Below are 24,596 nucleotides of genomic sequence, written 5' to 3'. Positions count from 1 at the left end.
TTTATAGCTCTATAGGGGTAATCCCCAGTTCCTGGAGGGAGACCACGATTGTCTTAATATTAAAGCCAGGAAAAGATCCTTTGATGGCTGACTCTTACCGTCCAATCTCCCTGCTGAATGCCGATTATAAGATCTTCATGGGCATTCTGGCAGGGAGATTGGCAAAATTGGCACCAAGCCTGATCAACACCAACCAGAAAGGTTTTATGGTAGGGAGAATAATCCAGGAACAAACCCAGCTTCTGATAGGAAATATCGACCTAGCTGAGACAAGGCCGGATTCCCTGGCGGTAGTGGCCTTGGATGCCGCCAAGGCTTTCGATCGTGTGTGTTGGAGATATCTTTGGGGGGTCTTGGAGGCCATTGGTGTTGGCCCCATCTTCGTGCAGACTTTAAAGAATTGTTATAAAGGGGCTATAGCGAAGATCTTATTGAACGGTTCCCTGACCCCCTGCTTTGACATCCAGAGAGGGACAAGACAGGGATGCCCCCTATCCCCTCTTTTATTTAACATATATATTGAACCCTTAGCGCAGGCAATAGGATTGGATAGTACCATCATTCCATTTAGATCCCAGAATTATCAGTGCAAAATAGCACTCTATGCCAATGATGTTATTGTGTATACTAGTGACCCCGATTCCACCATTCCGCGGCTAGAAAACACGTTGAAGGAGTTTGGTTTGATCTCAGGATATCTTGCTAATTAGGCTAAAACCGAAGTTATGTGTTGGAACATAACTTACAGAGGTGGCCCCTCAAGCAAAGAATTCAGGTATCTAGGGGTTAAAATTGTTAAGGACCTGAAAAGGAAATTGACTATCTCTTTGCCAGATGGAAAAACCTCCCCGTGACGATCTACGAGAGAGTCAATCTGGTAAAGATGTCCGTCCTCCCTAAGTTGATATACCTTTTTAATGCTGTCCCTTTAACTTTCCCCCAGAAAAATATTAGTAAAATCCAGTGTAAAATAGGAAGTTTTATATGGGGACAAAAAAGCTCAAGGATGTCGTGGAAAAAATTAAGAAGAAAGCTTTTAAAAGGTGGGTTGGCTCTCCCAGATATTACCTGGTACTTAATGGCTTTTCAATTCAGGGGCATCAGGATGCTGTTGACTACCCCAGAGGAAACCTCATGGGGCAGGCTACTTGGAGAAATGGCAATAACAGAGGGAGGCAGTGGAGGTGATGGGTTCTTATAAAAATTTGGGGCACCCAGATTTTTCAAGCGTGTCCGTCTTAAGGTCCTGAAGGCTGCTTTGTTGACCTGGTACAAACTGAGATGTTTTTGGGGCATAGACTATTTTTCCGACTTTGCCCCCATTTGGGATTCCCCGGGGACCCCCCCCCTGCCTGTGCGACATCCTGGCGGTTCTGATAGAAAGAGCTGGTCTGTTGAGGCGGTCGGACCTGGTGGATCCAGATGGGGTCCTCCCCTGGGAGCTTTTACTAACTAAGATCGGCCCCACTTTTTTCAGGTTTAAGTTTCTTCAGTTAAAATCATGGTACGAGGTTGAAGCAGAAGAAATAGTGAGATGGGAACTTGAACAGTTACTACAAGACCCGCAGCCTAAAAAGAAAGAAATCTCTTTGTGGTACACAAGGCTCCTTGAAGCAGAGGACCGTGAGGTTCCTCTTCAAATATCAGTATGGAACTCAACTCCACTTGTACAAGGTATAGAAGAATCGTTTGAAGCTTCCCTCAATTAACTCTACAGATACATCAAGCCCGCTCACTTAAAGAAGAACCACTTCTTTGTGCAAACAAGCTATATTATACCCCGGCTAAAATTGCCAAATGTGCCCCGGTACCTGCTCCATCCTGTCCTAGGTGTAAACTAGATAATGCGGTTGATATTCATATTTTTTTTCGACTGTCCAGAGTTAAGCTCTTTTTGGAGAAATATAGGGGAATCACTATCAGATATTTTTGAAATTGATATAGAGGTCGACCACCACCTTGTGATTTTTGGTAAAAATGACCCAGTAAATGGGTCGCCTATACAGTCTCATAAGGGCTTATTGTTATATCTTATAATTCTGGCCAGGAGGGAGATTTGCATTAGGTGGAAAGATCCGTCCCCTCCGGACAGAGATAGTTGGTTAAAAGCCGCGCTGAGGATGGCACAGCTAGAGCAAGATAGCAGGGGGGGATAGGCCCGATAACATTTGGTTCCCATTATTAACCTGGGGACGTTGCCTTCGATTGGTCCCTGGTTAAATTAAGGTACCAAAAGTGGGTCCAATGATTACACCAGACCCCAACAACGTGCGGAAGGCAATGACGGCCTAGACAAAAGCAGTTAGCCGAGGGGCGCCCAGTTCTAAAATAGTCGGCTTGTTAAATCTGCCAACGTCTTTGGTGAGATGAGGACAAAAAAATAAAAAACAAATATGCAAATATATATAAGGAGCTTATTGGATACCGTATTTTTCCCGTATTAGGAGTTTAAAAGGCTGTTTAGTTTCGGTAGGGATCTGTTTATGAATAGCAGGTCCCAGATTAGCACTTTATACAGTCTTATCTCTCCAATGTTTAGGCACATCTGCAATTTATCCTTGGAGCTTTTCCAACAGTTTGGCTTCTGCTATCTTGTCTAGGTTTATTTTTAATGGAAATAACAGGCAGATGATCAGGCTCAATTGCAATAAAAGCTTGGGGTATTCCTAGCTGCATGTTTTTACTGTTGCCTGTTACTTTTGTCCTGGCATGAGTCCACTTACCTCAGCTAGGTGCTTAGCAGCATGGCACTTAAGTAAGAAGAGCTAGACCGATGATGGCAGGGAGGGAAATTAGAGCTCCAAGGAACTCTTCCCCATCATATGAGAATTCGCCAGACCTCACAGCAAAATTGCCGACGTCCCACCCTCCCAAGAGCTCTGCAACAAACTCAGCTCCTTGTTTCACTTCAAGATCAAGATGCTCTATGACCACTCCAACAACCAAGACCACAGCACCACCCCAACTCCCAGAGTCGACACCCAACAGACCCTCCTCACCTGGACCTCACTCACCACAGAAGACACCACAAAAACAATGAAAAGCTTCCACTCCGGAGCACCTACAGTCCACTGCCTGCTGCACATCTTCCACAGGGCCGTCACTGCCATCGCACCCAAACTACGCCGAACTATCAACTGCTCCCTCAAGACCGCCACATTCCCCGATGACGGTAAATCTGCCAAAGTCAACCCCCTCCTAAAGAAGCCCTCCGCAGACCTGAAGGAACTCAAGAATTTGAAGCCCATCTCACTGCTCCCTTTTGCCACCAAAGTCATCGAAAAAGCCACAACACCCAGATAGCAAACTTTATAGAAACCAACATCTTAAACACATCTCAATCCAGATTCTGCAGCAACCACAGCACCGAGACCGCCCTCACGGCCGCCACCGACGACATCCACACTTTCTTAACCAAGGCCACACAGCAACCCTTATCCTCCTGGACCTTTCAACACCGTCTCCCACCGCATACTAGACACCAGAATCCACGACACCGACATCCAGGGAACAGCCCTAGACTGGATTTGATCTTTCCTCTCAGGCAGAATACAAAGAATAAGACTCCCGCCCTTCCTCGCCGAACCAACAGAGATCAGATGTGGAGTACCCAAGGGACCCTCCCTCAGCCCACGCTCTTCAACATATGCATGGCCCCCTTCACAACCATCGCCGGAAAACACAGACTCAACATAGTCTCATAAGCCGACGACACCCAGCTCATCCTCTCCCTCACCAAGGAACCCGACATCACCATACACAGTTTCCAAGAAGGGATGAAAGACGTCGCAACCTGGATGAGCAGCAGCTGCCTGATGCTCAACTCAGAGTAAACAGAAGTCCTTATCTTTGGCTACCACCCTTTCCACATGGGACAACACCTGGTGGCCCCCTGCCCTCGGAAACCCACCCAGCCCAACAGACCACGCACGCAATCCCGGCATCATACATGACTCTTCACTCACCATGAACCGCCAGATCAACGCTGTGTCCTCCACTTGCTTCAACACCCTCCGCATACTTCACAAAACCTTCAAATGGATCCCCCCTGACACAAGGAAGACCGTAAGACATGCATTCATCACCAGCAGACTTGACTACGGAAACACCCTTTACACCGAAATCAACAAAAACTCCTCCGCAAACTCAAAAACGTCCAGAACGCCACAGCCAGACTTATCCTTGACATCCCATGACAATACCCCATCACCCAACCCCTCCACGACCTCCACTGGCTCCCGGGCGAAAGTAGAATAATCTTCAAACTGCTTACACACACACCTAAAAAGCCCTCCATACCTCCGGACCCCAATACCTCAAGGAATGAATCTCCTTCCACGCCCTCATGAGAAACCTCCGCTCTGCCGACCTCGCCCTGGCCACTGTCCCTCGCATCCACAGGGCCAGAGCAGGTGTCCCATCGCATCCAATGGAGCCCGACACTATATCAGTTTAGAAAGGACCTCAAGACCTGGCTCTTCGAATAACTTGCAGAGCTGCTCGCCCATTCCACCCCAGCGTTTTGAGACCCTCACGGGTGAGTAGTGCGCTTTAAAACCGCTGATCGATTGATTTTGTCTGGCTGCACAACCTGGTTCGATATCATAACTTGTCCAGGGATTCCTTAGGATCAAGAATTCAGAAAGCCAATTTAACTGGTTAAGGAACTTTAGGGAACAACTGCTACTACTGTGTCTGGAGTGCACAATGGCTGTAGGTATTTGCCTTGAAACAATTACCTCACTTTAGGCCTCATATTAGCACTTTACATAGCATTTTATCTCCCCTCTGCATTTAGGCAAAATCACAATTTATCCCTGGCGCCTTTCCAACAATATGGCTTCTGCTATTTTTCTAAGGTTTCCTTTTTATTGGAACAAACCAGCGTGCCAAGGTAAAACTGCATTTCCCCACAGGTTTATTTTAATTTTATTTTTTACTGTATGCAGGGAAATGGTCACCCTTGCATTGTTTATATTGCTTGTACTTGACTGCTCGGGTCTAGCCCTGTAAGTTTGGAAAGAATACTGTTTTAATGTCCAGTATTTATTTTGTTTAATGAATTTTAGCTGCAGCATGGTATACATGTATTGCAATGGTTTTATTTAATCATGGGGTAATGAATACAATTTAATTGAATCACTTTATTACTGCATGTGTGCTGCATAAATACTTTACACATAAGCCTGACTGCTTTGTGCCAAGCTACGAGAGAGTTAAGCACAAGTTATTTTAGTGACTGTTTCCCATATTCTTACACATACAAATAAAAAGTAATGCCACAGAATATGAGTATTTATTAAACATAGGAATAAGAGAATCTTAACTTACAATTGAAGCATACAGTGCATTTTCATGGTAATTGCAAGTACGACTTTCCATAGCAATAGAACTAGAAGAGGAATTAAAATCTAGGGAAGGTGCTGTCCATGTTTTTAAAGGCATGCAATCAACCTTGATCTTGGCTGGTAATAGACAGGGGATTGTCTCAGGTAAATAACACTTTGAGTAAAGACAGAGTCATTATCAACTACTTCAAGGGGAGGGAAACATTAATCTGAATATTCATGCAGTGTCTGTTTAAGTTTCATGAACGTCTCACGCCGCAAGGCATGGGTACGCTGATTTTTGGCCTATATTCTCTTATCTTCATTTAAACAAGTTCTATGAGCAAATTTATATCTAAATAAAAGTAAAGCCATCATTCGCACCTGAGTGTCCTTCCATTTAGTGATAAAGCTATTTTCAATATCCATTTGTTTCACTTGGTCTTCTTTAACCTGTAGCAAAATAGCAAGAATAGATTTAACAAGTAAAAATGTAGCACGTCTATAAAAACAAAACATGCAAAATACTGGAAACAACCTAAGTATATATTAAATTCATATGGTATTCGCTATGACATCAAACCCATCATGTGATTTTGATCACAATCTCCTGCTGTTTTTGCTCGTGAACGTGTTTGTATTATGTCAGATACAAAACTAAAGTTTTCTAAACCATACGTTTGGACTTGGCCCTATCTGCAGGGTCAAAAAAAGCAAACACAAGGAGATGATGGACGGAGCGCTGAAACTGAGTTGAATCCATCATCGTTCTTTGGCCCACTTCACCACCTATCTGCAGGGTCACCATCAAACATCTGCAGAGCTTCCATACAAAGTGAAAGACTTAAGCAAAGGCTACTCATAGCATATGATGGAGCGGAGATTCTTAATTTGGGTGCAATCATCATACAAACCCCGTCATTGTTTATCTTGGAGAGAGTCCTAGGAGCAATCATTTACATTCATTTTCATAGACAATGAAGACAGTGGGGCTCCACAGTAAACGACAAAGTGAACTGAAGAAAGTTTTAACGATTTATTAACAATTTCGTTAAAATCGGATTTGTTAATTCATTAAGGATTAAAATTTTGAGCATCATTGCTATGAGTTTAAATGGTCCATGAGCCAATATTTCTAAATAAGATAGAATAGAACATTAACAATAATTACGCAAATAATACAAAATGTTCAACAAGTGTGTTCCATAAAGGAATCCCTTATTCAAAATTAAGCAGGTGAACATATGGGAAGAGCATTTAATTAGCCAAATAAAGATCTCTGAGCAAGAGAATATGAATGCCTGGGCATAATAAGGTGTAGAGAAAAGAACAAGGAGACCCGATCAGGTAGCCTGGGGACCTCGGGTAATAGCTTATTTTAAAGAACAAAGGTCCTTGGCATAGGAGGGAATAGTATAAACATTTCAACATAGACTACAATGAGCACTATGGATAGTCTTCCAATGTCCAGCCGGACAGAGGAATATTTATTCAAATAAGGTAACAAGGGAATGAACGGAATACAGGGCACAACAGGGATAGTTAACGGCACAATCCTGTACCGAGCGTTGAAGTGAAGGGATAGGGAGTATAGACACAAGAAGGAAATAACAGGCAAAGAAATTGGTTGAAAGAAGAGCAAAAGGCGGCTTACATTTACATGGTAATACTACGTAAGCTCATACCAACAAACAACACAATAGTTTTTGCACAATGGTTAAATTGTGGTGTTTGCTAAAAAGGTCGACGTTTCGATCCCTAGCTCTCAATACTACGGGATCATCATCAGGACTAGAGTATGAACTGTTGCCTGATAAGTAGTGTCAAGAAGCCTGACGAGCAGCTCAGTGGGTGCCTGAAGCTCGTGGGCAAGACCGCGACTGTCTCACGACGGGATCTTAGGCGTAGTCCAAAGATAGTCGGACTTGTAGCGGGGGTCGATGAAGGCGTTTAGAAGGATTCAGCAGGCATTGTAGAGTGCTGGAGCTGGGAGGCAGAAAAAGGAGCGTAAGAGGCCGGAACGAATGTTCTTTAGGCCTGAATTGGTGAGTACGTGCAGCGGGTTGGGCTGCGGGAAGGCGCGGGACCGGAGCTCTCGAAGAGTCGCTGGGGGCCGGAGGAAGCAAGAATCTGCCGTTCCATGGCACTCTACAATGCCTGCTGAATCCTTCTAAACGCCTTCATCGACCCCCGCTACAAGTCCGACTATCTTCGGACTACGCCTAAGATCCCGTCGTGAGACAGTCGCGGTCTTGCCCACGAGCTTCAGGCACCCACTGAGCTGCTCGTCAGGCTTCTTGACACTACTTATCAGGCAACAGTTCATATTCTAGTCCTGATGATGATCCCGTAGTATTGAGAGCTAGGGATCGAAACGTCGACCTTTTTAGCAAACACCACAATTTAACCATTGTGCAAAAACTATTGTGTTGTTTGTTGGTATGAGCTTACGTAGTATTACCATGTAAATGTAAGCCGCCTTTTGCTCTTCTTTCAACCAATTTCTTTGCCTGTTATTTCCTTCTTGTGTCTATACTCCCTATCCCTTCACTTCAACGCTCGGTACAGGATTGTGCCGTTAACTATCCCTGTTGTGCCCTGTATTCCGTTCATTCCCTTGTTACCTTATTTGAATAAATATTCCTCTGTCCGGCTGGACATTGGAAGACTATCCATAGTGCTCATTGTAGTCTATGTTGAAATGTTTATACTCTCCTATGCCAAGGACCTTTGTTCTTTAAAATGGGCATAATAAGGGTCTTCTCAGCTCGAAGTCCGCAAGCATCTCTTCCCTCCAGTGAAAGGAACAGGCACTATTATTATTCAACAAAAACACTGGATGCAACATTTCAGCTTGTTCTCACTCGCAGGAACCAACCAGAATATTTCAGACTCTGGGAGCAGGTAAACTCCCCTCTCTATTAGGTCAACACAATGAGCCATGAATGGCTATGTCCTTGAGGTGCCGGTACAGTTAGCTCTTCCCACGAGTTGCTCTCCCATTCTGGCTTCAGCTTCTCCTTCAGACATGGTCCAATACATTACAATAAACTATTCACTAGCAAGCAAAAGGCATCTGGAAAACAAGCATCTACAATAGAAAACCCCCAAACAAGAAAACAGACGATAATGAAATGTGCGGGCTCCTAGGCTGTAACGTGTAACAGTTGACATTCAAGATGGCAATATAAATTAGGCGAACTTTAAGTGGATTAACTCAGGAGCTGCTCATAATGGTTAAATGCGGTCACTCACTACAAATTATATGATTAATATGAACGTTATGAATCTCATTTTGTTAATGTGTATATTTATGCACATGTTAAACATTACAATTTCCCACATTAAAAAAACAGTATGTTAGTATTCCCAAATAGTTTGTGATGATGTATTTTCATTATTGGTTCTTGTTCGACGTTTATCTCTGTTTTTGGTTGGCATCGCCATTGGATATGAATATGTCGAGGTTGTGGGTGGACAAGAGAGTCAGTCGTGTTTTTGTTCTGAAGAGTAAGTTAAGGTTGTAAGTGGCAATCTTCAGAATGTTCTATCGCAGCGCAAGTGTTAATAGCCATGCCATGTAGACTTTTCATAGAGAGCATTTACATGCAGACATGCGAAGCAGAGTTTCTGGGCTGAAGCAGGCCTTGATGGGCCCAACCAATATATACGTATATCTTTTTGCACTTTGCAAGACCTAGAAGCCTTAGATGTACTAATGAGGAGGAAACAAGGCACATGGTGCAGCTCAAGGATGTTGTAAGACCCAACTACACCAGATCCTGGTACATCAAAACTCTTTTTAAAAGTACAGATAGGACGAAAGACACGATTCAGTAAAACAGATATTGAGATTTACAAAATATTTATATTTAAAACATGGTTGCTAGTTTCGGACCCAGGATACAACAATTACACATTTAACTCACAGAAACTAAGATAAAACAATTGTTATCCGAAAGAAAGGAATCTATTGTACAGTTACACAGACACAGATAATGTTTTACATATTAATTTGGATGAAGAAACTTACTTGAAAAAGTTGTACATAATTGTTAATTAGATCCTCAATAACACTAACTTCTTCGCCATGTTGACCTTCTGTTTGAAACAAGCAGGCAGAAAATGCCATGGCTAAATTGTGTGCGGCCAGGCAATTAATTTCAGAACATTTCCATACTCTGCGAAAACAAAGTTAGCCTATTAGAGCACATTGTCATTTATGTGCGAATGCCATCTTTAAAGGACGTGGTACCTATAGTTTTTTGTGTTTGTTAAATTAAATCATGCCCAGGATGCACATTATTATTCTGAAATAATATATTTGGGGTGATTATAAATAGCTTCATATTTTTACCTCACAAATGTATTTGCAAACTTTTCTACAAGAAATTTGGAACGTGTTGCTTGTCTCCTCGGTTCTCAGTAGGAGTAAACACAAACCTACCCACGTTGGGGCGTAAGTCCGTGTACCTAATCTTACCTAGATTTAGAAGGCACTGTGCCTCGGGCTGCACTGCTTTCAATCCAACTTCCAGAAATAAAATCATACTTTATGAATATTTCACACACGTTCGCACCATGAAATTGTACATTTTTAATTTCATACTGTGCACGGTAACATTTTAGTAAAATGTGACATTCATACCCCATAGCATATGCTTTGTCAAAATATTTTGATCAAATAATTATAGCAGAACTGGGAGATAAATATGTGCAAAATATCTTGAGGAAAAAGTAATGCCAATATTTTACAAAGAGAGGAAGTATATTTTATTTTCAGGATAATCAACAAAGGGTTTGAATTGGAATATAGACTAACAGGCGTGGCCTCTACTGGTTGGTACTGAATTTACACGCTGCATCCTTCACTACCTTCTCATTTCCTTCATCGTCCGATTCCTTTCTACTGCTGACAGAGCTGTGGGCCCGGTGCACCGCCGCCTGCTCAGGTGTGGCCCACTACAGCTGCCCACAGCATGAAGCGCTTGCCACGTCTGTCCCAAGGTGAGCCCATCCTGGCCCCAGACCACACTCTAGGCTGTCGACTACACTCCGCTACGCTAGCCTCACCACAGGTGCTAAAGCACCCCAAGCTAATTGCCACAGCGCACACTCGAGGAGCTTACCCTGCGAGAGGCCCTACCACCACATAGTGTCTCCCCCAGCTGACAAGGAGACCATATGCTCATGCTGAGCCATGTGGGTAGTCGAGGACAGAAGTCACCACGCACCACACCTGGCACCTCCAGGAAACTTCCTGACATGCCTCCTCCTGCCACCTCAGGTTCCTGCTCCCATCCGGAGGTTCCTCCCTGCCTGGCCGCATTCTGCTGAGAGAGGTGCACAATACATGTCACAGCGGCACACGTGAGCTACTACCCAGTATGACATTCATTCCTATACTGGAACCCTTCATAGTCACCGGCCCACTGCCAAATCAAGTCGCCTTTTGGAAAGCCTGGGTTGAGTGCCTGGAAACATTTTTTGAGGCCATGGATATTTAGTATGGCAGGAAATGGCCTATGCTCTGCATGTCGACGGAGCCGTTGTGCACAAAATCTCCAAGTCTGTCACCGACGTAAGGCCACCACACACTTACATAATGCTCAAGAATGCCACCTCCACCCATTTTGAACCTTTTGCAAACCCTGACTAGGAGCGCTTCCTCCTCCGCCAAGCTTGCCAGAAACTAGATGAAGCGGTGGGATGTTCCATGCCCGCCTCAAAGAACTGGCAAGCTCCTGCACCCTGACTGATGAGGATAAGGTGAGGGTGCACTTCATCCAGGGATGCAAGTCCATGAAAGTCCGAGAATGCATCCTGCAAAAGGCAAACACGTTGATGAGAAATATTCTGTCCCTAGGACGCTTTAGAGAACTTTCCAAGACAAGGGCAGTGAACATGGATACAGCTCCGCAGTCACCAATCAAGGAGGAACCCATCAACACTATCAGTAGAGAGGCTTGGAGAACAAAGCCAGAGATACCCAAACTCAAGACAGCCAGCTACCCCCACCAAGGAGACTGCCCACCGTGGAGTAAGAAGCGTGCTGCATGCGGAATACTGAACCACTTCTTCAAAGTGTGCCGCTCCACCCAAAGACAACCTCATGGCCAGCCAAAGCAGAGTGTCCTCTCTGTCGATGTGCACCCTGACACACCCGTGGAGAGTGGCATGGAAAATGATGAGCAAGAAGTTGTCCACATTGTGCAGTTCATCAAACCGACAAACGTTACACCCAGGTCCAGGGCAAACCAGTCACAGCCCTGATAGACATGGGGGCCTCCATCAACCTTATAGCCGCAGACCTAAACCACAACCTGCCTGAGCCACCTGCCCTCAACTCCACCAAGGTCAAAGTCAACGTTTTTGGCAACTAATCACCTCTGCAGCTCTCTGCAATCTTTCATGCTGAAGTCATGCACCAAAGCACCTCCTCCAAAGCCAAGATATATTTCCCAGGGAGGTGCCAATTTCCTTTCGATGAACTCACATCGATGAGTTTCACCTTGTGCATCCATACCAGCGATATCGACAAGCTCACATATGTGTTTTCCCCCTTGTTTGACGGAATAGGGTGTGTTTAAAGGACAAAAACATCCAGGTACATTTCGACAAGTCAATTGAACCAGCAGTACTCCACCACCGGCAAATGTGGTTTTACCTTCGACTAAGTGTATTAGGTAGGCGTCTCCCATGCTATCCAGTTTTGGGAGAAATTCGCTTTGAAATTTATTTAGTATGAGCAGAGAATGAACGCTCACAGTTTTTGTGTTTTACTTGCTTTGATGGCATAGTGGCCTGCATTATTATCTTTAAAGTGAGAGAGTTTGCACATTGTTGGGGAGATTATGGCGGTGCAGGGGCCTGCATTGTTTCCTTCACTTATTTTCTTTAGTTGCTGCTCTCCCATTCCATTTTTTCATGTTTTGAGATTCCGCAACGGCGGGACATGACACTTAATTAGGACGTTATGTAAAGCACCCTTATTCTTTTTTAACATGACTTTGCTCTCTTTGTTTAAGTGCGGCAACGCACTGGTTCCAAGTGCAATGCTCCTGGTCCTCTCCTGCAGCAAGGGCTATGTGCCAGGTCTGCTTCACGCAAGCAGAGAATGCATCACTTACACTGGAGCAAGAACCTGGGTCGACTTCCAATGGACCAGACGCAGGAGCAGATGATAAGACTTTGATATCCTTGAGTCTCAGAAAACAGTAGGTCGGCAAACAAGCCCTTGGAGATTACTCTGGATTCAAGGCAGAATCCAGCTCTCCCTCAGCAGGATCAGAGAGAAGCAGGCAGCAGGGCAGCACAGCAGGAACACAATGCTTCCATGGCAGCAGTCCAGCAGAGTGACAGTCCTTGTAGCAGCACAGCAGTATTTCTGACAGAGGTTCTTTACAGGTCCAAAAGTGATGAGTGATGTCATCCATGGATTTGGAAAAAAGCTTAGGAAGTGGAGACCATTTAGGGGGTGGAGGATAAATTCTCAATGAGTAAGTACTGGGATGAGGAAGGAAAAATTGTAATAATGAGTGTTACTGTTAGTAATCTAGGCACCACAAAAAAGGCAACCAACATAATAAAATAAATCCATTAAGACATTAAAAAAAACACTTTCTATGTTGCTATTCAAATCATACATACATATCCAGAAGCTATTAAAAAGGTCACACCCACCTCTCAACCAGTATACGTAGAAAGGTTCATCTGAATAATGGCCTAACAGTAGTTCTATGCATTATTAAAAGCAGGACGTTATCCCCATGAAAGAATGAGGAAATGCCCTAAGAATTAATCTCTAAAAGTACCTCTAAAACTTTGTATATGAAAATCTCTCTATATGAAAGTAGCTTATGTTGAAGCATATCAGTGAGAGTGGACGCTCTCAGAATCTTCTTCAAAGTAAGGGTCCCATTTCTGTCTGCTAGTAACCAGTGCTGAAAACAGATAGAAAGCCTGATTTAGAGTTTGGCAGATGGGTTAATCTGTCACAAAGATGATGGATATCCTATACACCATAAGAACGTGATACTCTATGCACTTATAAAAGGATGGACTGGATAGCCGTCATGTCTGTGATGGAATACTCATCTACAAAACTCTAAATGAGGCCCCAAGACAAAAGACACCTACAGACGTAGGTGGATGCTTTTCAGGCTTTAATGTTATCAATAAGTATTGGACATGCTTGGCTGATTAGAGTAAATCTGAGCCTGAACTGGATGTTATAGATCTAAGCTAACAAAGGATCATTTGAAATACTGTTGCAGGTTATGGAATTAATGCTTTGGTCACTGAGTGGTGGTCAGCAAGTCCTTTACCTGCTTCTTTCAGACTAGTTTCCACTGCCAAGAGATGGCTACAAGGAAAACACAATTGTCTTACACCTTTCAACTGGTAAATGGAGGCTTTTGAGATTCAATGACATCTTCCCATGGGAACCAATATTTAAGATGTGTGCATAGGTTTAATACAGATATCTCTGTATGACTGTGATGCAAAAAATACACTGCATGTTGTGGTAATGATTTTGATAAGATATAGTGGAGCGGAAAAGTTGTGAGTGCTTATGTTCAAAGGACAATGACATTACCAATAAAGCTGTGGTTGTGATAATTATTTGATTAGAATTAATATTTTTCGTATTTTAAATATATCTATAATGGCTGCATCTTATTTAAAAGACACTGAGAATCCTAATTGATGAAGTGGTTGTGATTTAGCACTACAGGATTTGAAAGTGTACTTTGCACATTTTCCTATACCTTACATTGTTATTTGTGTTACTTCTTTTCCGACCCATTTAATACAGAAAGGACTTAGTGGGCCATTGCCTTGTAAGGTGGATTCAATTCATTGCAGAGTTTAAAAAAAAAAGATGCCCGGATGGCATCCTTACAAGTATTGAGGTAACAAGAGCACAAGCTAAACATCACAGATTAGTATTGGATTCAAAAATATGTCAAGAGCTTCAAATAGAGGTTTAACTTTCATGTCAATCGAATAAGCATTTTGTATTTTTCTTTCCTGAGGTTCCTATATCAAATAGTCTATCAAAACAATACCAATCCCTTTGCTAAGACCACTATTATGTATCTGCTTGTCTTCATAACTGTAATTCTGTTAGTTCTTTTTTACATGCCTTCCTACTGAAATCCTTAAAAAAAAGCAGCAGCTCACTTAAGTAGGATCCACTAGGGTTTTCAAAGTCCACTAAAGTGTCAAAAGGTTCAACTCACTGGAGGCATTGTTAAGTCATCTGGAATTACTATACAGAGATCACAAAGGTTCTGCAAAGGGCTAACCCTGTTTATTAGTGCTAAATCATCTTGATTATAATAAGCAATCGACCCAGGAGGAGATGATGACCAACCATACAGAAGATACTGTTAGACCACAGAAAGAGTATTCCATGGAGTCCACAGCAGAGTTACTGCGGCCAGAATCTGCTGTATGCAGTCTTAAAATACTGGGGAGTATTTTATGGTGAACAAAGCAGATGTCATTGTTAAACTGTATAGTGTAGTTCCTATAGCCCTGATAGGCTCTGCACATTGGAATAATATACACTATAGATTTGACATAGGACTGAGGTCAGTATGTCTCTATCGAGTACATTAAACTTAATTACTTGTGTGTGCCAGCTAACTCAGAGGTCACTAGAAACTTCTCGAATATACAAGAAGGGATTCGTTTCTGACAACCGCAGAAACATGACAACTTTGTTTCCCTTAGAGTCGGAACAATCTCAGAACCGTGGAAACAATAGATAACAGTTTCACTCAGTCTATCGTGCATGCTTCGTTTCTACAGAGTTGCACAGAAATAGAGAGACGGGCGTTTCAATAAAAAGGGTTTACTGAACAGCCTTATTTCTCTTGCAAGAGATATGAACTGCTACAATCGTAAGACAGGCTGCGAAGTACAATATGTACAGAGTTAGCAGTAAGATAAAATAATACTGCAATAGCGTGGGGACCCCTGGGGGTCCGCGGACCCCAGATTGGGAACCACTGTTTTAGGCAATATTGAAAAGGGAAAGTTGTAACAGGCAAAGTAATTTTACCATGTATGAACCACTCAGTAGCTAGTTTTTCTGCCACCGTGAATGGTAATTTTTCCAGGTTTTCAATGCTCAGCATAGTGTAGTCTGCTCCCCTTTGTGCCAGTCTGATCTGTTTATCAGTGAGATTGAATTCTGAAAACAGTGACGTAGTATTGTTTAAACGCCAAGGCACATAGCCTGCACGCAAGTTTTGTAGCGTCCAGCCCAATAGCATGATAGAACGTAGCTGAGAGTGACCATGTTGCAATATGACCAAGTCTTGTTCCATGATGTCTATGACAGAAGACACAATGCTGTCCAATGAATATATTCTGGATGACAGAGTCGTTAACCCATTGTCTACTACAGAGAGAGTTTTCCCTAAATTAATACGATAAATTTCTCGTATTCGTTCTGCAGTCTCTGCTTGAGTAACCTTCCATGCTTCATTATAAGCAGCATAGATTCCGGCATATATGAAACGTTTTTGATGCGGTTTTCTTGGTCCTAGCAAGAATTCCCTAAGATCTGCGCCATCTTGAAGTAAAGTTAAGTGTTGTTTTACATCCTTCAGTAGCTTTCTGTAGCCAATCAAGGCATTGTTTCTCTACACTGTATGTTGTTACAACCCCTGGATGCTGTCTTTGAACATAGCGTGGGTCTGGCTTATTGATAGTGAAACCCTGTGTTTTGTTCAGGAATTGATCTTGACAGTTATTTGTGTCTGTGGGCCAGAGCAACCATTTTTTCCATTTGGGATCTGATCTGTTGTGATGCAAAATATTATGTACGTCGACCTCCCCCTGTGTAGTGCTATTGCTTGCAGGTATAGGTATGGTCGGTGTGTTCATGTCTTTGATCCTGGCTAATCCAAGGCACGACGTTTGCTGGACAGTGTCATTCAAAAACATAATTTGCTCAGGGATGAGGCAGGCTCTAAACAAAGCTTCTAACCCCTGTACTTGCCAACCTTTTGTACCCGAGACAGTTTTTGTCTTAACGTTGTCTTTCCGAAAAGCGAAACCTTGTCTAGACAGTCGGGCAATAAAGGCTGCAGAATAAATCTGTTTCGTATTTGTTAACATAGTTTTCATTCCTGTCTTGTTGACATTCTTAAAGTAAAATATCTCTGCATTCAAGATACTAGACCCTGAAAAATTTGGAAATTTCATTGCAAACGTTTTCGAGCTACCCTTTGGTGGCGTAGGACAATGTTCCCATTGGTTATGCATAAATACATTTCTAGGTGTTGCCGATTTATGCAAGACATGATGACCATAGTGGTTATAACAATACAAATTGTTCATAGTCTGATGAACCTTGTAAATGTTCATTATTAGTAAATGCAGTTTACATCTCTAGATCAGACATCATATTATTAACAGTCTCGAAGTCCCAATCATCTGAAAAGGTACTGGAGGTAATAAAGTCACTTAATGAAATTTTAAATTAATGTGGAATCTTCAAAAGCTCCGACGGACCAAAAATGTCATATTCGTTTTTGTACCAAAATCGGCCATGTTGCTCCTGGTCTACCTAGTGGACCGAGCCTGGCAATGTGATTGTAATGTTTTAGGGCGCCTTCAAACCAGAGCTCATGCTCCTGGTATATGAGTGGAATTTCAATATCCTTGAAAGGAATATATTCCTCAGGTGGATCATCTTCTTTGTAGAAGTGAAACAAGTGTGTTACTGGATTTGATTCTGGGAATACTATCCATGAATAGAATACCTCTGCCTGGTGAGATTCATGGGCCTCTATCACAAAAACTGCTCTACCACCTCTTGGTGTTAGGCCATGTTTTATAAGTTTAGAGTGATGGCTCTCATTAAATTTGGATGGATGATTATAGCATCCTCGTCGGTTTCTTGAAAACCTGTACGATTAAGAGCTGCTGTGACTTGGTCAGCAGCAGCCCCACCAATTTTGGTGTTTGCGCCGTTTTTGATCATTGTTTAATGAAAGTTTCAGAGCAAGTTTCAAGCGAACAAAGATAAGGTGCACAATATTTTGGAACACTGTATCCTTCAACGCTGAACAAACCAAACAGCTAATACATAGGATTTTTGTCCTACTCAGTTATGGCGGATATTATCCCTATCCACTCCAGATGTCTTATGGATATTATGAGTAGTGTCTCTGAGAAAAGCATGACTGAGTTACTTCAGTATCTAGCGTTAAATTAGTGCCTTGTCCCACGTTGGGCGCCATGTAGTGTAGTTCCAATATCCCTGATAGGCTCTGAGCATTGGAATAACATATACTATAGATTTGACATAGGACTAAGGTCAGTATGTCTCTATCGAGTATATTAAACTTAATTACTTGTGTGTGCCAGCTAACTCAGCGGTCACTAGAACCTTCTCGAATATACAAGAAGGGATTAGTTTCTAACAACCGCATAAACATGACAACTTTGTTTCCCTTTAGAATCGGAACAGTCTCCGAATCGTGGAAACAATAGATAACAGTTTCACTCAGTCAATTGTGCATGCTTCATTTCTACAGAGTTGCACAGAAATAGAGAGACGGGCATTTCAATAAAAGGGTTTATTGAACAGCCTTATTTCTCATGCAAGAGATATGAATTGCTACAATCGTAAGACAGACTGTGAAGTACAATATGTACGAGGTTAGCAGTAAGATAAATAATACTGCAATAGCATAGTTTGTAGCTATGACATATATTTAATCAAAATACATAAATAAATAACATAATGCTAAAATGTGATACTCATCTGATGCTTCTAAATTGTTCTACCCCAATGTACCTAACTTAAGTGTAGTACGAGGTTTGAAGTAGGTGCTGTTTCTAAAGTATAGCTAGCTATATTTTAGTTTAGCCAAGAGTTGCCAAAAGTTTCACTAAGTTCTAGTCAGCTCCATACCTGAGAATGAGAGAGATTGGAATCTCTTTTCTGGACTCGATAGTCTGACCCCCTGCAAGGGAAGTCAGAGAGCACTGGAGCGGGATTCTCTGCGAGGAGGATGGCAGAGTCAGGTCAGTGCATCAGGCTGAAACTCGATCTCCTTCCGAACTTGCCGTGGCGAACCGCGTAGTCTGGGTTGGATCGAATCGTCCGGGAACCGCAATTTGCCAGGGCAAGTGCTGGTATATTTATATCTTGAAGGTGTCTAGGAATGCCAGTATTGATGTAAAAGTTGGGCAGAGGAACGTCATGAATGAACCCCTAAGGAATAGATGTTCATGCATACTTAATGAGTTCTTGGAGAAATAAATATTCAAGCTGAGGGAAATTCCTAAAGGCTTTAGGGTCTGGTTTTCCAAGAATGTGTTGTGACGTGGATGGACGGATGTAGGTGGCCATGCCTGTATTTGGTTTGTACGGACAATAAGGGCCGGATTTCTATGTCCAAATAAGGGCAATGTGAATTGTCCCTATATAAGAACATAAATCGGAAACCCATATATGGAATCTAAATCTGCACACAACACACTGAAACCTTCAAGCAGTGGAGCATCTCCATACTCCCAGACAGGGAACCAGGCTATCCACATGCTCTTCAGAACATCTGTGCCGCGGAGCGCCCATGCGCAGGACCAAAACCGGTCTATTTGGTCCTGAAGAGTGCCCGGGGTAAAACCCCCTCCTCTAACTCAAAAGAAAAAAAAGCAAGAGAGAGCCAGCACACACAAAACACGGGACTGGAACAGGCTTGCACATGGTCATGGTTGGCGGGGTCACTAAATTCAACCCAGCTGCTACGTTGACAAACTAACAGTAAAAAGGTTCAAGAAGATTGCCCACTAAGGATTTGCTCTTGGAATATAAACGGGCTATCAAACAAACTTCAGGATGATGCCACTATCTCCTCCTTACGGTCATATGAGATCATTTTATTACAAGAGACATGGCTTGTGGAGCCACAGCACTTGGAAGGGTTTAAAGTTCACCATACTCCAGCAATGAAAATGAAATCCATGGGACGAGGCAGCGGAGGTCGAGCCATCTAGATATCAGCCAATAGTGCAATTACCTCATGGGATCTTGTAAGCTCCTCCCAGTCTCTCCAGTCAGTGGGAATCTCTCTCAGAGCCCACAAAGGTCAGTCCAGGACCATAATTTTATTGAACTTTCACATCCATCCTAACTCATCGTCCAGGCTAACCCTTTCTGATGAGATGACAGCGACAGTAATAAAAATGAGATCTGGGATCCCGAACGCAGACATCATACTATCTGGGGACTTTAACATGTGGCTGATGTCCGACTTACAAAAGAATGAGGTAACTAAATCACAGGAAAGTGATTGGGCCATACCACTGCAGGATCGTCCTGGATGGTATAAGGAGGACCCAAAGGGTGGCACCCTCCAAGGCAATCTGGAACATCTGGGCCTCAGAGCCCTCAACGGGTGTTTTTTTCCCGACAAGCCGCCTGGTCTCTCATTTCTATCAAAAACTGGTGCATCTCTAATCGACTACTCTTTTGTCAGCCTTTCCCTCTTGAATCATGTCTCTGGGCTTTGGGTTTGGCAATACAATAGAAAGTGACCACAGCCCTCAAGAAATACTTCTCAGCACCAGGCTGGTGCAACATGTTCAGGCAGCGGCACAAGCTTTCCAAAGCTTTACGATCAATTTAAAACATATTAGTTTGCTCAGTTAACAAACTCCAGCTCGTAGCAATGGAGGCAAAACACATGATTGAGAACACCAGCAGGATACCTGAAGATCCAATTGCAATTTGGACAAGCTTCACAAGGAATTTGACAGCCAGACACGCAAAACCGACAAAGCATGCAAAAGCGACAGGGCCCCAACAGCCGATCCCCTGGGATCCTGTGATACGATCGGCGAAACGCAGAATGAACCGGCTATGGCGGGAACTAAAAATGAAGCCAATGGACCCACTAATAATAACCAAACTGAAAGATGCCCAAAGTCACTTGAAGGCTGTAAAAAGGGAACATTGAAGGGTTCATTGGAACTCCTTTTGGGCCAAACTATACCATGACATAAGGACAAACAACTCTGCGTGGATTTGGCGCACCATAAATAGCTTAGTGGGCAGTGTCACCAAAGTTGCCTCATCAAAATATACTGGAGTCTGAGTAGTATTTCTTCCTGTATAGTCATTTTAACGACATACAAGACTATACCCTTAATCAGGCTATTGGTACAGAGGGCAGCAAAGCTCCGGAGGCTCAACCTTGGACTGATGGGAACTCGCCTCCAGAGCGTTTCCACAAAACGCCAACAATCGAAGAGCATTCTCACAAAGCGCCAATAACCGAAAAGCAAATCGACATCTATAACCAAGTCAACAGCGTAGAGTACAGCACAGTCTGGGAGGATCAAATCCAAACGCAGGTCACAAAAGGACGGAATGATGGGGCCCCAGGGCCAGGAGTCATCCCTCCAGCTTTGTTTAAGGAGGATCAGGCCTTCTTGGGTTCTAAGCTAGCTCCACTCTATACTTCCATCTTAGAATGGAACATCATTCCACCCTCATGGCAAGGATCGATCCTTGTTCCAATCTTCAAAGGAGGAGACAAAAAATCTCCAGGAAACTATCGGTTGGTCGCCCTAATCGATAATGAAGTGAAGTACTTCACAGGAATATTGCTAAATTCACTTCGGGCATGGGCCGATGTATGCTCAATAATCTCCCCAAACCAAACTGGATTTACAAGCGACACTGGCACTACGGTCAATCTTATGGCTCTTTCTTGTTTAATTGACCAGGCAGAGACTAGCACCAGACTGTTTTACATGGGATTTATAGACTACAAATCGGCGTTTGACAAGGTCAACAGGTCAAAGCTGTGGCGGAAGCTCTCCTCATTGAACATTCGAAATGGATTATTGAGAGCCGTGCAGCTCTTGCATCAGGACACAGGGGTCAGGATTAAGATTGGTGATGGCTCCAGACTGTCACAACCAATTTCGACAACGCAAGGTGTCAAGCAAGGATGCGTCTTGGCCTCCACACTTTTCAAATTATTTTTATCGGATCTACCGAAAGCCCTAAATACAGTCAACTCGCATGCACCCAAATTAGGCATCCTGTATTTGTCAAATTTACTGTATGCCGACAACGTGGTCCTCTTAAGCCACACCAAGATAGGCCTACAAAGGCTCATGGACGCAACTGCCGCATACTCAAACAAGAATGAGCTTCAGATAAATAATAAGAAAACTAAAATCGTGGCGGTTCGTCCGGAAAGTCCCAAGAAGCTGTCATGGGTCTTAAACTCGGAAAGCATTGTAGAAACCAATTGCTACAAGTACTTAGGAGTCTTCTTCAACAACAACGGAAGATATAAAACCTATTTGTGCGAGCCAAAAAAGAAAGGAACAGCGCTAGCATTCACACTTCGCTCCATCCACAAGAAATTACTTGGCCCAACCTTCACTCCAACACTTCAGGTGGCCCAGACAAAAGTCATTCCAACTCTAACATACGGAAGCGAGGAGCTAAAAGGACTGAATTGTGGCCAAGTAGATAAAATCATTGTAAAAATGTTTAGAACTGTCTTCCAGCTATCGTCACACACTTCACTTGCACAAATCAGTCTGGAACTGGGCATCTGCAAACAATCAATGGGCAGAATGACGACTTTTCTAATGAGCTGCCACAAGCTGAGGTCGTCAAAGGAGGGCAGCCTACCGCAACATTTATGGACCAACCTGAACACAAAACGATGGCTAGCGGGGTACCGCTATTTGTCCAGCGGGCTAAACACCCTCGGCCTGAGCAAAGTCTGAGACCTACATGTAAACCAAAACGAGTTCAAGAGGCTAGGAAAAATAAGTGCGAAAAAGCTCTCCTCAGCAGAAGATAAGGCAAGTCTCGCAGCTAGAAGCCATGGTTGGATGACCCTCAAGACATATGATCAGCTGAAACCTCAGAGTTATTTAACCTTCCCCTTCAGTGCACGCACCAAGCTCCGCTTTTTAAAATTTAGAATGGGGGTGATCCAATTGACTTGCCATCTTCCCAAATGGACACAAGACCGTGCCCTGGAAGCATGTCGGCTTTGCAGCAATCATAAGGAAGACTTAATCCATGTACTGTGCCTGTGTCCTAATCTCGTGAAGGAAAGAAGGGCTCTTTTACGGAGGGGCTGGAACAACAAGGAGGTTAGATCGTGCAGAGCTGCAGTATTGGCCTGTTTTTGATCCCCAGAATATCAATCTAAATTGCGCACGGGTGAGGTTTATGGACTGCGCAGTAAAAAAAATAGAGGAGGGGATCCGCTTACCGTTACCTCGGCCAGAGATGCAGACCCCTGCCACCTCGAAATAGTTGAACAACTCCATTTGCGGGGCTGCCAGGTACACGAAAAACTGTCGGAAATACCAAAACAAAACAACTATCGGAAGGGGAATGGCGTATAGGCTGGTTAAATCTGGGATTTAAAAGCAACCTTAACCAGGATCACAATTGCCCCTAAGGGAACACCATCAAAGGATTTGTGGGTAGTGTACCTACAAGAGAGCTCTTACAAGTGGGAGGTTGGGTGCTTTTAACTACAGGAACCGGGGTTCTTTTTTTTTTTTTAAATAATTTTTTTATTAACAGTAGGAATCATCATTGCAAGGCATATCGCAGTACTTTCACATTTCTTTTCATGATATAGTTTTATCCGGATGAAAGTGCACAATTTTTTGAACAATCGGTAACATGTATCATATCTACATTGATTCATCATGAAACCGGGGTTCTTTTTAATGAATCTAATAAGTGCTATATTTTTACTTTTTGTATTTTGCAAAGGTTTTATCAAATCATGCAATAAAGTTTTCTATACTGTCACATAATTCCCTAGTAAAGTGGTACTACAGGTACCAGGGCATTTAAATTAAATGTTACTAGTGGGTCTGAAGCACTTATTGTGCCACCCACTTAAGCAGCCCTAGAAACCATGTCTCAGGCTCAGTTTTAAACTGCCTCTTCGACTGGTGAAATAAACCTTTTGCCATGCACAAACCTTCTTTTTAAGCACATATAAATGACACCTAGGGAAGGCCCTAAACAGCAACAGGGACCTGTACTTTTAACTTTTACATGTACTGGTTTTGACAAATTCTTACATTTGTTTCTTACTACAGTAAGGCCTACCTCTCCCATAGGATAACAGTGGGTTGGGGGAGCAGGTAGGAATGTCATGTTTGGTGTCTTAGGAATTATATTTTAAAACCCTCTTTAATCGTAAAGTCAGATTTTAAGTCACAGTTCTGAAAATTCCACTTTTAGGAAATCAAAGGACACACAATTGATGGACGTAATGCAGAACAAATCTGAACATTCAACCCCAGTCAAGAGATCTGGGTTAAATCCATCATTCTTTTGCTCACCATGCCACCTTAGTTTAGACCTGGCCATACGCAAATCAGCCTTGACCCTGTGCCTTATGGGAACAGTACAGCCCGAACTACCAGGCCAGATCCTCTCTGAACACGAAACAAGCATCCTAGAAGCGGTTTCAGTGTTTCAGCCCTCATCAGCCAGTATAGCTTGAATCCAGTGGCACAGTGAGCCCGGGACCCTTGTCTGGGCATACCTAGCGCACTTAGGCCAAGAATGCAAAAAAAGACACACAATTGATGGACGGAATGCAGAACAAATCAGAACATTCACCCCCAGTCAATAGATCTGGGTTACATCCATCATTCTTTTGCTCACCATGCCACCCCAGTTTTGTTCAGGCCACATGCAAATCCGTCTTGACCCTGTGCCTCAGGAGAACAGTCTAGCCCGTACTGCCAAGCCGGTTCCTCCCTGGACCGGAAAAAACAATGGATTTAGGTCCAGATCTCTGTACTCGGAGGAATATATGACATTGGTCTGCATGATGTCCATCAATTGTTCCTGTTGCACTTTTAGAAAGTCAGCATTTTCAGCCCTAATCATTTGGTGCCTTGCCGCTGTTACTGGGTCACATGAATAGGTTTAGTTGTCAGTTGGTCTTCGTCCATAGAGGTTCTGGATGTTAGCAGGATGTGGCATCCTGACTTGATCGGGGGGGGGGCATTAGAGGGATGACTCCAGAAGTTTCTTCCACTTCAAAGTAGGCTGCAGGTATAAAAAGTAGACCCTCAGAACCACTCTTCAGTACACTCCTAGACATGTGAATGCTACAGAAGGACTGCCCTGTTGCCAGAAGACTGCCCTGCTGCTTGAGGCCTGCTCTGCTGTTTGAGAAGGAAGACTGGACCTGCTCCCATTATCCCAGCTCCCTGAGTGAC

The 24,596-nt window shown here is 43.3% G+C and overlaps 1 protein-coding gene across 3 annotated transcripts in view; it reads right to left on the bottom strand.

Moving 5' to 3' along the window:
• Window positions 1-24,596, bottom strand: part of ARAP2 (ArfGAP with RhoGAP domain, ankyrin repeat and PH domain 2) — a 1,345,662-nt gene that overhangs the window by 356,665 nt on the left and 964,401 nt on the right. For all 3 annotated transcript variants that reach the window (XM_085642300.1, XM_085642298.1, XM_085642299.1), the window contains exons 23-24: window positions 9,361-9,508; window positions 5,712-5,780 (exon numbers count right to left, since the gene is read on the bottom strand). In XM_085642300.1, the coding sequence (XP_085498426.1) occupies window positions 5,712-5,780; window positions 9,361-9,508 (217 nt within the window). The remainder of the gene's footprint in view (window positions 1-5,711; window positions 5,781-9,360; window positions 9,509-24,596) is intronic.

This window comes from Triturus cristatus, chromosome 2_2 (assembly GCF_964204655.1).
Source record: "Triturus cristatus chromosome 2_2, aTriCri1.1, whole genome shotgun sequence".
NCBI classification, from domain to species: domain Eukaryota; kingdom Metazoa; phylum Chordata; class Amphibia; order Caudata; family Salamandridae; genus Triturus; species Triturus cristatus.
The sequence above is the reverse complement of the archived record's forward strand: the minus strand, read 5'-3'. Positions and strand labels throughout refer to the sequence as shown.